Raw genomic sequence first — 11917 nt, forward strand, 5'->3', positions numbered from 1 at the left:
TCACTTGGAGGAGCTTTTATAGAGAAATGGGTTTCACTTTTGCAGATAAGGATCCCATTATTCCACTAAACAGAGAAATCCATGATAACTTACGCGCCGCACTGCACATGCATGGACCCGACTTCAGGCATCATCCAGCCCATGGCCTGCAGAGAGGGGTAGTCATCACAGATCTCCACGCTGCGGCCCACGAAGTTCTCCTTCTCAAAGATGATCATGCGACTGCTCTGGTGGGACTTTAGAGGAGAGTTTTTCGCTTTTTTGAGTTTAGATTTCTGAGATAATTGTCACCTGAACACTGAAGAGAGGGATGTACTCACGGCGCAGTAGATGGGGCGCAGAGACATGAGGCGCTCCACGTGGTAGGAGAGGGAACCGCTGTAGGCGTCCCAGTGGGGGTACTCTCCTCTCTCCAGGATGAACTGCTGGCCCTGGAAGTCATGGTGCTCGAACCCCACCCAGCTTCACAGAGAGAGAGAAACAGAAAGATGGTGACATTTCAGCTGTCACAGTGCTTAAAGCATGCGTCTCCTCTTTATCTCCTGGACACAAGATTTTTCAGGTAAGTGCCCCTAACATTTTGTAGAATTAGCAAACTAGGTCTCTTTTTTTTTTGTCTTGTTACATGAGACAGTTTGTGACTCTGAGACTTACGCTCCACTCTCCACCCTGATGGAGCGGATGTTGTCCAGTCCACACTCCTGGATGTTGCAGCACTCAGAGGTGAACTCCAGGCACTTGCCCTGGAAATGCTCCTGCTCAAACACAGTCACCTGAGGAGACAGAGCAAGGGAGGAGCAGGGAAATTAATCAGCAGTACAGAGCAAACATAATTTCTTTAACTGTGTGCATCAAGCAGGAGCTGACAGAACATGTAGATATAATTCATACAGGCTTTCGGCTCCACCCGATCCAGTTTTAACAACATAGGAAGCTTGTTTGTCAAGTGTTTACCTTGAAGAAAGGAGCCATGCCCATTCCTGAGTTGAGCAGTGGCTGCATCATTGGCGATCTTGTAGTTCTGTACATCTTTATTCCTGAGGTGGCACATGAGGACAGAGAGAGAAGGAGGCAGGGGAGGAGATTTCCCTCAGGGTCTCATTCATCAGTCAATCATTAAACAAAATGATAACCTGTCTGGCATGATTTTCCAAATTATTTTTAAGCACATGGTGTTCACAGCGCCACTTCCTTAGTTTTTATTTATCTCTAATATTTTGTCAGCTAAACTTCACTAAACTTTTAAACTGAACCTAAATGGGACAACGCTTCCCTCTGGTAAAACATAAAAATCAAATCGAGTAGAAGTCTAATATGGAATTAAAAGTCTCATAAAGTGTTAGAAAGTGCTTTTGGTTTTCACTTTCTGTATGAAGCACCTGCAGTGCACCTGTCTGCCTGACCTTGAGCTGAGTTGTAAGTCGAGATGCAGCCTTACCTAGATTGGCACTTTATTGGAAGAGCTCGGGACTGGTACGCGCCTACCAACTGCCTCACATAGAGCTTTCAGAGAACCTGGCGCCTCAGTTTTATACTGAAGCGCATGTTAGTGCGCATCCACTCTTCTGGCTTGAGCCATGCACACCGTCCATTTGGTACAGCTGCAGCGAGGCGCGCTCCCGGCGTCTCTGCGTGGTGCGTGAATGCTGTTGTACTGCTCCAACTGCCAGCTCAGCAGATCCTACAGTGCTGCTGGGGCTCTGAAACAAAAGCGCTCCGGTCAGCAGTGCAGCCCATGCCAGACACAAAAGGCCGGGATCGGGGAGGAGAATGTGGGGATTAACCGTGGAGCAGTGACTGGGGAGGGGTCTGGGTGAATGTGAAGTAGCAGTAGCAGTTTTCACATGATGGGATCTCTTGCACACACAAGGGTGCAGGTACATCTGTGCAGTGGTGGAAGAAGTACTCACATCCCATACTTAAGTTAAAGTAGCAATACCACATTGTAGAAGCACTGTGTTACAAATAAAAGTCCTGCATTCAAAATGTTACTTAAGTACAAAAAATATGGTCTCAGAGATGAAATGTTAAAGGAAGCATTTCATTTTGACATTATCTGGAAACATTTCTATTAAATTACAGTAAACTCTAGCCACCTTATCTGCAGCCTCAGGTTTAAAGCCACACATTCCCACAGCCATCATCCAATAATCCAAGTTACTGAATGCAGTCAATCCTAAATACTGATTTATAGTATATTAGAAATAAGCAGATTGACACAGTGACAGAAGAATAAACAATCTAAACTAAAAGACCTAAATTATTACAGTTTAATTTACTCTAACAACTTTTAAAAGCTGATTTCAGGAACATAACCTTTTATTAGTAACTGGTCTTCAGTCTCCAGTCTCTGTCAGTCTCATGCTGCCTCCTGCCATCCCCTCTGTCCGTCCCCCTCTGATGATGTGGATTTTCTTTTGTCTCTCGTCTCTGACCTCAGCAAGTTTGTTTCTGTCCCCATAATCCCTCTCCTGTAGGCGCCAGTGTATAAAAGGGAGGGGCGCACGCTGAGCTGCACACACTCTGAGTGAGGCTCATCGCACACACAGACTGGTAAGACACATGGACTGTCTGCATTTGTGTGGCGCTACAAAGCAAGATGGTTCGACTGAAAACAGATTCATCTTTATACTCTTCTGTTTTCTTGAGATCAGCCAACACAGTTGAGACTTGTCACATCATTATGTTGCTCTCCCAGAGTTGTTTCCTCTCTTTCTACCCAGTAATCATGTCCAGTGGAGAAAAGTCCAAGACTTCTTCCCAGACTGACGGGACGATTGCTCAGAGCAAGAAGTCTGAGATGGGAATGATGTCCTACAAGGTGGTGCCACCCAAACTGGACTCCTGCTTTACACAGAGATAGAAGTGTATTTTACTATTGTCATACTGACTCATCTGTCCCCTCCAGATGTACGTGTTTGACCAGGAGAACTTCCAGGGTCGCATGATCGAGATCAGCAATGAGTGCATGAATATATGTGAGATGGGCATGGACCATGTGCGTTCCCTGCGTGTTGAGTGTGGACCGTAAGTCTCACAAAATATACACAAATATGCATTTTCACATTTTAAGTCAGTGGGTTTGCATGACTTTCATAATATTGCCTCATCTGCAGCTTCGTAGGTTTTGAGCAGATGAACTTCTGTGGTGAGATGTACATCCTAGAGAAGGGAGAGTACCCTCGCTGGGACTCCTGGAGCAACTGCCAGAAGAACAACTACCTGCTGTCCTTCAGGCCCGTGAGAATGGTAACAAAAACATCTTAATGGCTCCATTTCACTCCTCTTTCAAGTCTTCCTTTCTCTTTTACTTTAGACTCTTCTCTAACCTTGTGCTTCTTCCTGTTTGTTTGTTTTTCCTCTTACAGGACCCAGACAAGCACAAGATCTGCCTTTATGAGGTGGGAGAGTTCAAGGGCCGCAAGATGGAGATCATGGACGATGACGTTCCCAGTCTGTTCTCCTATGGCTTCACGGATAGAGTGGGCAGCATTATTGTCAGCTGTGGAACGTGAGCTTCTTCTGCTGTATCACTGATGATACAAAAAAGATACATAAAATCAATCCTATCCTGACATGTGTATCAATTTTTCCCCAGCTGGGTGGGATACCAGTTCCCTGGATACCGTGGGAGCCAGTATCTGCTAGAGAAGGGTGACTACAGGCACTTCAATGAGTACGGTGCCCGCCACCCTCAGTTCCAGTCAGTGAGGCGTATCCGTGATATGCAGTGGCACCCACAGGGCCGCTACAACGTGACCAGCAAGTGAGGTTTGGGGAAGGAGAGAAAGAGAAAGACTGGAAGTGAGGGAGAGGGGCGGAAGAAGAGGGAAAGGGGGAGAGATATCTGAGGCCTTTACCTCAGTACCTTAAATGGTCTATGATCTAATGCAGTGAAGGAAAGGGTGAGGATCTAGATCTGCCCCTCACTGGAGACAACACCTCAGTGGAAGGACTAGCTGGACCACCAAACCCAGCAGACCACCCTCCATTCCTCTCTGTCACTACTTTTCTCTTTCTCCCCTGTGAGCTGCACTTTGCTTTCCCCCTTTTCTCCATTTTTTTTTTTAGCTCCGCACTTCATTCCCCTTCCATAGTCCTCTGAGACACTGGTGCGGGAGCACAACACCTCTTGTTCTTTTACACACATAATTCAGGGTATGATGCACCATGGGAAACTGAGTCTCTTAGCCCCCCCCTGGCCCCAGTGCACTGGGCACCCTCTCTGCTGTACAGAGTCCTGACCAAGTTTTCAATAAAAAGGAAAATCTTGATTTCAAAGATGATGTTGTTACTAAGCTATTACTGAAAAGTCATTTGAATGAACTATGAACAAATCAGACAAATATAATAAGGTTAATAAAAATGTGAGATGAATCAGGTGTGACTGCAATGCTCATGGACAGACATCAAACATCATTTCATGCTTGACTTAAAAACTTTCAAGAAGTTTTGTGCACTAGTGTGTTATTTGTGTGATACCTGTGTTCATATAAATATTTTCCTTCCATCCATTTTCCTCCGCTTATCCGGGACCGGGTCGCGGGGGCCGTGAGGTTTAATATAAATATTTTAAATAAATAAAAACAATTTTACTAATAATAATATTATGATTAAAAACAAGATGAGTTTTAATAGTAGCACACAAATGCTAACATTAGCCCTGGAGTTAAAGTAAAAGCTGTTCACTCCAGCAGGGATTTGGCTCAGTAAGAGTTCACCATAATCAAATCCCACCAGCTTCCTTTGCATCTCTTATACCATTGCTTTTCCTATAACAAACCATTTGACTGCCAATGTGCTGTATATTATTAATGTTACAAACTCCAAATGGATTTACACATTGACCATTTGTGGATTTTTTTGTAAACTTCTTTAATTAAAAATAATGGTCCAGATTTACAAACAACATTTTACACTCTAGGAACAAACAGGAATATATAAAAATACATTTAAAAACACAAAATCATAAAGGTTTTCTATTAAGCTTTTGATATGTTTCAGAGCTGCTCATGTGCAGTTCAGATGTGGACACTCATGTCGGTTGGAGGCTCATGGGGATTTGTGGATTTTTTTTAAATGAATTTTTTCTTTATTTCATATAAAAATATAATTTCATATGTGTTTTAAGAGCAGCTGAAGAATGTTCAAGTGCTGTGTGCTTTCTTTTCTAGCAGTTGCATATTGTCTGTCCGGGCAGCTGGACCGGTCAGCGGGACATCATTCGCACAAACTCTGAAAGGAGGCACAGGGAAGACCGTGAGGTTTAATGTGGTCATTTAACAGATCCCATAAGAGTAGAGAGAACCACTCTTACCCTCAAAGTCCACCAGACCGTCTTTGTTGAGGTCGACATCTTGGAGGATCTCGTTGATCTCTCTGTTGGTCACCTGTTCTCCCATTAGCTTCTTCATGGCCTCACGTAGCTCCGTTAAACTGATCAGACCGTCACCGTTAGAGTCAAACTGTACACAGAGAGAAGGAAAGAATGAGGCGTTTAGGGCCACATTGCATCTAAATTTAATCATATCTTGTTTTTTTTTCTGCCCAATTGAACACAATAGGATGGTTTAGGGAATACACTAGTTTGAGCTTTTTTTTCCCTTCCTTGTCCAAAACCTATCCATCTATATCCTGACCTCTTTGAATGCATCTCGTAGTTCTTTGACTCCGATCATGTCTGCTGTCTCTGCCAGCATCTTGGGTCCCATCAGCTGCACAAAGTCCTCAAAGTCCATTTTACTGCCTACAGAAGGTACACAAAGTTATATCAGAATGACCGTAATGCTAGATGTTTCTCCATGAAACTACTCCAGTAAAAGCTCAGGAAACGGCTGTAAATCAGTTGTATTACCAGTAAATAATCATTCATGTAGTTTCACTGACTTCCAAGAATATTATGCTTTCAACTTCAGAATCAGCTTTATTGGTCAGGTGTGTTGGACACGAGGAATTTGACTCTGGTACACAATAAACCAACATAAGGCTGTGTAGTATAACAAAATAAACAGTATAAACAAGATGAAAGATTAACTTTCTGGTCAGTTCTCTACTGTTCTTGTTCCTGTCCTGCTTTGTTTCTGTTCTGTTTCTGCTCTTCTTCTTCTCATTTTTGTTTGTTTTTATATTCTATTCTCTTCCCTGCTCTTGTTCCTGTTCTCCCACATGTTTCAGGCTGTTGTTCCACTCACCAATCTGCTGGCTCAGCTCGATGAGCTCCATCTCTGTAGGCATGTACCCCATGGTCCTCATGCACTCCCCCAGGTCTCTATGACGGATGAAGCCATCTTTGCGCTTATCAAACTCCATAAACACCTCACGAAGCTCTGATGAATACACACAATAACATATGTAAGTCAAGCCGTCATATAAAGAGAGAAAAGCAGAAACACACTGTGGTTTGCTGTAGATAGGTTTCTGTAAATGATCTCACCATCAAGCTCCTCTGGCCGAAGCTCTCTGTCCTGTTGAAAGGAAACGGTTCATATGTGAACTTCTGAAAAACTCCCTGAACACTCATGTTGAAAACATTTAGAAAGCTTGTTTGGCATAAAACAGAAGTGCAAACAGAGTTAAAGCAACATCACTGCAGCAACACACAGGAAAATCATCCATACAGCACACACATACATTTGTCAGGACATGGGTGCACATTGATCAAAAGTGGTCAAAACAACACAGAAATAAATTACTAATAAGTGAGAAATATAAATAAAATAACATAGTTTCAGTTGAAAATGGTGTGAACAAAAAATATTTCTGTGCATGCTTGTAAATATAATCAATAAACTCTTGGATTAAACAAGATTTGTTAATTCAATGTGCCCTAATATAGACCATAAACGCTCCAAAATGGTGGTACAGTAGCTGATATATACATTAAGTTAATATAATACCAAAAGTGGAGACACACTAAATGAGAAATGTCACTTTAAAGTCATTTTAAGGTGTTAATTTGGTGAATTAGAATTGTTAAACTGTTTAAATAGCAATTTAAACTCTCAGAGTACTGTACTGTACTGTCTCCATGTCCAACATGGTGTAAACTCTAAAACTTCTCACATCCAAGACTTCATTTGGCCAAATTGTCAAGTTATCTGAAACGATGCCAGCATTAAAATCACAAGTTGTGGTCACGAGTGCAAGTGGTCAGCTGAGCTAGTGTTCAGCAGAGCTCTCCAAAAGGTGATTTGGCATCCTAACTACTACAGTACACCCATATGGAGAGCACAGCCTGTGTGTGTGGGGGTGTGTGTGTTATCCATCACAGATCAGATTTCAGCTCTTAATGTTCTCAAAACCTGACACACTCTGTACATCGCTGCATGTACTGTACTATAATATACACCATGTGGATAATGCTTTACTTTATTGGAAAATGGCATAAGGGATTGTCAAAGCATGTGTAGTTTCCAGGTTTTTTAGAAAAATGGCTGTTCATGTGCTGACTTGTGTGGTTTGCTAAGTGATGGTGTAACTTTGTGAAACCTACTTCTATGAGCTTTAAGGATACCGAGTTGTTTTTAATCTTTTTTGGATTACAGTGTCAAAAAACCATAAGGTGAAACATAACTATAAAACGTTTTCTGTTTTTATTGTACTGAGCAGCAGTCACCACTAGAGGTCGCTTTAAGACAGGTCACGTAAATGGGTGTTATCTGCCAGCTGGGGCAGTAAAAACCACAGACTGTCATGGTGCTGTTTCTATTTTTAGTAGAACCCCCAGACACACTGAGCCTTCACTGAATGATGTGCAGCTTAAGAAAAATAAAATGAAAGTAGACATGTTAAGTAGAAAAGGACTGTTTGAATGGTGAATTGTTGTTAGGTAGAATAAGATTAATGTATCTTTAAAAATCCTGTGTGATCCTGTGTATATTAGACCAAACTGACACTGACAACTGCATGAATAACCCAGGACACAACCAATATCATTAACCCTGATTAGTTACTGATACTCACATACTGATGGTTTCAGTTCATCATGCAAATGAGATGCCGCCGTTCCCCTGCTGTGTGTCTGTGCACACAGGCTTCTGTTTTGCTAATGTTTCTATTGTATTAGCATTTAATTACAGTCACACTAGCAGTTGTAGTTTGATTTTATCACACACAAAACTAACAATACATTGTGTATATGTGTGTGAGAGACAGAGAGAGAGATGGTCAACACACAGGAAATGTGACTGTTCTTTGTTCTGGACTTTGGGATGAACTTGTGCGTGAGCACGTAAACCAGCAGACATATCGTATACTGATCTGGTGTCAGATGTACGTGAGCTGGTGTCCAGTAACTGGAGCCGTCAGTCAGAGGAAAACTCGGTGAGAAACAATAGACGGAGTATGGAAGACAGGAAGCAGAAAGCTCTCAAACTTTACAGGAGCTGCAATTTCTTAACAATTTAATAGAACTATGTAATATATATATATTACATAGTTCTATATAACAACAGGTAGAATACAGATTAAATTGCGTGTTTCCAAATAGTTGGCTCCAATCACAGCAATTGCAGGTGGAGTTTCTGTGAGTGCACAGCAGGTCAGCTGAACATGCAACAATGTGAAAATTGCCCGCCTATAATGAATATATAATAAATTTTAAATGAAATTGTTCTAAGGGCATTGTACTGGGAATCAGTAATACTTTGCTTCCTTCTCTTACAGTATTTTGCAAGCATACTACAATTTAACATGAATTCAGTACAAGTAATAGTCCTGCACCTAAAAGTTAACTTTAAAGTCTGAGAACAAAGCCAAAACTCAAATGGCTACTATTGCTATTAAACAAATGTAGACCCATGTCTACAGATGTAGCTGAGTAAAACATTTCCTTCTGTGCTGTGGAGTAGAAACATAACCTACAGTAGAATAGACATACTCAAGTAAAAATATTTGTAAATTGTAGAGCACTTGAGTAGAAGTATTTAGTTATTTTACACCTCTTTTAAATCCTAGCTAAAACAACATATTACATGGCTACGTTCAGAAAACTGTCTAGAAAATTATTAGGAAATATTTAGAAAATGACAGACCTATCAAATGGTTGCCAGTTTAGTTTTGATGTATGATATGTGCAACTGTGAATGTCGAGTGAAGTACCATTCTAAGACGATGAGTTTGGACAAGCTTTTCTGAGCACCTTCTGGTCCAGGTCAGTGTGTGGGGGAGGAGGGTCTCTGAATAACACATGCACAAGTTTCATGCTATAATGCACTGGTTGTCAAAATGAGATTCAGGAGCCCAACAGTGAAACAAGGAGATAAATGGTCTCTTCTCTCCAGACTTCACAGACGCAGTCTTCTCACCCACTCACTCAGCCGTTCTCTCTTAATTTGGAACACTAGCATCACCGCTGACTGAGAATTTAATCTTTTTCTTTTTTTGTTTTGTTTTATTGACTTTCTGTTTCTAACCTCAGTCTTGCTCATCATCACCCCCTTCAGAGTTTGCTGACGTGATTAGGTGGATGTGACTCTTTCTTCAAAGCAGAAATCCAGAGTGACTCATAAGCCATGCTGAAGTCAGCAGCAGGAAGCGAGTAGGATTTAAACTTCTGAGCAATGTCTTTTGATTTTTTTGTTTTATACACACACACAAACACACCACGATCCAACATGTCTTACCCCAGGGTGAAAGATGCTGTAACGATATAGCCTGCTGAGCCGTGTCATGTGTCACTGTTTGCATGTGAGTGATGGGATGTGATACTGAGCTGATACAATGGCAGCAGAGAAAGGGTGTTCATCAGCTCTCTGGCTGACTATGGACGTATCTGTTTACAGATTACACTTTCCTAATGATTCCTAAAGTAAAGAAGCTTAAGTCCTCTCAAAACATCCTAGCTTCATCCTTAACTTCAGCGCTTTCCACAATTTCTAGAATGATTAGGGGTTAAACAAGAAGGCTAAATGGTTAATGTTTGTGTTACTGGTGAACTTAGCTTTATGCCCTTCTGCGATGTGACATCATAAGAGACCAGGGGCGTGGGACAGACAGCTATTTATAGAAAGTGGAGCACAGCCAGGCTTTACATTACAACTGGAGGCTCAGGGTTTCAATCAAGCTGGGACATTAAATCAACTGGAGAACTTGATGAAACAGGACATGAAACACACACAGAGTGGCAGAAGGGTCAGACACTCATATAGTCACACAAGCATGCAAACACACATTCCTCTGCAGAGACACACAAATGAACTAATGACTCGTCCGCAGCGCACGGGTCCTACCTGTCCATACACAGAGTCCACTATGGGTAGCAGGTCGACGGGCCCTGCCTCCTCTTTCTCCTTCTCGCTCCTCTTTGGTCCCGCCATCATCTCCTCCAGCTTCTCCTCCAGCGATTCTCTGTCCTGCTCTGTCATCGTTTGTGGGATCTGACCTGATTTCTTACTGCGAGGAACAATTTGGATCTCTACACCACCCCCTCCCTGCTCGCTGGTTCTCTTCTTCTGCTTCTCCACCTTCTTCTTGATGGCAGCCTGCACCTGTGGCGGTGGCAGAAGGGTCAAGGGGCTGAGGTCAAACTCATATACATCATTCAAACAACAAGTCTTGCACACACCTTATTTTTGACACATTTAGTAGTGTACACATGCAAAATATGGTGACAAGTAGCTGAGACAACTTAATATCAGTTGCATGTTTCAGTATTTGTCTGTTTGGTAATCTGTCAGTAAAAACATGTACATAAAACATTTGGGATAGTCTTTTTGTCTTTGATTTAGAAGCACTTTATTACAGGTTCTATATAAAGTATACTAATAATTTACTAATCTACATCATTTTACTATAAATGTTAATAAATGAAAGCATGAAAATGTCAAAAAGACAGTCAGACTTTTTATTGGATTAAAATCATTTTTAAAGCATCACATTTTTAAATTGAGTTTAGCGGAGCATAAAGTCATGCATGAAATGAATGCACGTGTATCTTTGCATGCATAAAGTTGCACATATGAACACAGAAAAGCATTAGGAAATGTGCTCATATAGAAAAGGCAGCCTGACATAGATTTAAATACTTTGCACACACGCATAGACAGTATATACATCCATACACAGTATACTGCCTATGCATCGAGAGAGACAGAGACACTCCTACACACACACCTGTTTAGCCGTCCTCTCCTGTGGCACGCTCATTGCTGCATTGCCTCCTCCGACGGGTGGCTCTCGAATGATCATGAACATCTCGTTGTTACACACTCTCTCTCTCTCTCTTCCTCACTCGCCCTCCCCCTCCCTCACGTTCTCTCTTCGCTGTTCTTCTCTCTTTTGCAGTATTTGTCTTTTATTTTATGTGCAAAAATTCCTCACAGGCACAGCTAAAGAGATAATTAGAGCTTTTGGTTTCTTTTAAAAAACCGTTAAAAATTGCTCCTTTGTTGCAGTGGAAGTCTTTTTTTTTGTTATCGGTTTTTAAAAAAAACAAAAGACAATGAATGAATGAATGAATGAATGAAGAGATTCCAGGAAAAATAATCACTCAAATGTTCTCCTGTTTCTTTCTTCCTTCTCTCTGTCCTAGTATTTCCTCCAGTTGTTCCTCAGTGTTGCGCTGTGCTTCTGTCCATATCTCTGTCCATGGTGTGTGCAGGTGAGGAGGTTTTTATCATCAGCTGTTGTCTTAGCTCTGGGATTGAGTTCCTGCACCTCTGCCCCTAGTCGCTATCTCTCAGTCCTTCAGGTGACACTCTATACCTCCTAAACTTCACCGCTCTTGCGGTATCTACCTGTGCCACATCAATCTTTCCTTCTCTTCTTCCCCCTTTTCCAATTTCACTCTACTTCCTTCTGTTTTTTTCTCAGAATTGCCCTCACCTCTGTCTCATCACCATCATTTGCCTCTGACAATAATCCTTGCTGCTCTCCATGTTTCTCCTTTTCCCTGTCTCTTCCAATCCATCTGCCCTCA

The 11917-nt window shown here is 41.8% G+C and overlaps 3 protein-coding genes across 5 annotated transcripts in view; 1 reads left to right on the forward strand and 2 right to left on the reverse strand.

The window, feature by feature from the left end:
• The window catches only part of cryba1l1 (crystallin, beta A1, like 1), a 5384-nt gene extending 2924 nt beyond the window's left edge, over positions 1-2460 (reverse strand). Inside the window, exons 1-4 of the mRNA XM_020595038.1 lie at positions 955-2460; positions 655-773; positions 321-462; positions 94-236 (exon numbers count right to left, since the gene is read on the reverse strand). Coding sequence (XP_020450694.1) covers positions 94-236; positions 321-462; positions 655-773; positions 955-1029 — 479 coding nt within the window. The 5' untranslated portion in view covers positions 1030-2460. The remainder of the gene's footprint in view (positions 1-93; positions 237-320; positions 463-654; positions 774-954) is intronic.
• crybb1l1 (crystallin, beta B1, like 1) lies at positions 460-4193 on the forward strand. 3 transcript variants are annotated; one of them, XM_020594974.1, is made up of 7 exons: positions 460-562; positions 2478-2553; positions 2724-2821; positions 2909-3027; positions 3117-3249; positions 3369-3511; positions 3599-4193. In XM_020594974.1, the coding sequence occupies exons 3-7, from the start codon at positions 2729-2731 to the stop codon at positions 3768-3770; spliced, it is 660 nt and encodes a 219-aa protein (XP_020450630.1). In that variant the 5' UTR covers positions 460-562; positions 2478-2553; positions 2724-2728; the 3' UTR covers positions 3771-4193. The 3 variants fall into 3 exon arrangements, with proteins under 3 accessions (XP_020450630.1, XP_020450622.1, XP_020450637.1); XM_020594966.1 differs by having other exon boundaries at positions 2478-2821; XM_020594981.1 differs by lacking the exons at positions 2478-2553; positions 2724-2821.
• A 708-nt stretch (positions 4194-4901) lies between these two features.
• LOC109957259 (calcium-binding protein 2-like) lies at positions 4902-11231 on the reverse strand. The gene is made up of 7 exons (XM_020594991.1): positions 11113-11231; positions 10230-10487; positions 6434-6464; positions 6192-6326; positions 5640-5746; positions 5318-5465; positions 4902-5235 (listed from the first exon to the last, which is right to left on the reverse strand). The coding sequence occupies exons 1-7, from the start codon at positions 11191-11193 to the stop codon at positions 5210-5212; spliced, it is 786 nt and encodes a 261-aa protein (XP_020450647.1). The 5' UTR covers positions 11194-11231; the 3' UTR covers positions 4902-5209.
• Between the last annotated feature and the right edge of the window lie 686 nt (positions 11232-11917).

This window comes from Monopterus albus, unplaced genomic scaffold, assembly GCF_001952655.1.
Source record: "Monopterus albus unplaced genomic scaffold, M_albus_1.0 scaffold2.1, whole genome shotgun sequence".
Taxonomy (NCBI): Eukaryota; Metazoa; Chordata; class Actinopteri; order Synbranchiformes; family Synbranchidae; genus Monopterus; species Monopterus albus.

Excerpts from the sequence above, each read along its gene's own strand:
- crybb1l1 (XM_020594966.1), top strand. The coding sequence starts at position 2,600 with ATGGTTCGACTGAAAACAGATTCATCTTTATACTCTTCTGTTTTCTTG. Across the intron at positions 2,822-2,908 it reads TGGGAATGATGTCCTACAAG|ATGTACGTGTTTGACCAGGA; the intron begins GTGGTGCCACCC and ends TGTCCCCTCCAG. Across the intron at positions 3,250-3,368 it reads CCTTCAGGCCCGTGAGAATG|GACCCAGACAAGCACAAGAT; the intron begins GTAACAAAAACA and ends TTCCTCTTACAG.
- LOC109957259 (XM_020594991.1), bottom strand. The coding sequence starts at position 11,193 with ATGTTCATGATCATTCGAGAGCCACCCGTCGGAGGAGGCAATGCAGCA. Across the intron at positions 10,488-11,112 it reads AGGAGAGGACGGCTAAACAG|GTGCAGGCTGCCATCAAGAA; the intron begins GTGTGTGTGTAG and ends CCACCGCCACAG. Across the intron at positions 5,466-5,639 it reads TACGAGATGCATTCAAAGAG|TTTGACTCTAACGGTGACGG; the intron begins GTCAGGATATAG and ends CTCTGTGTACAG.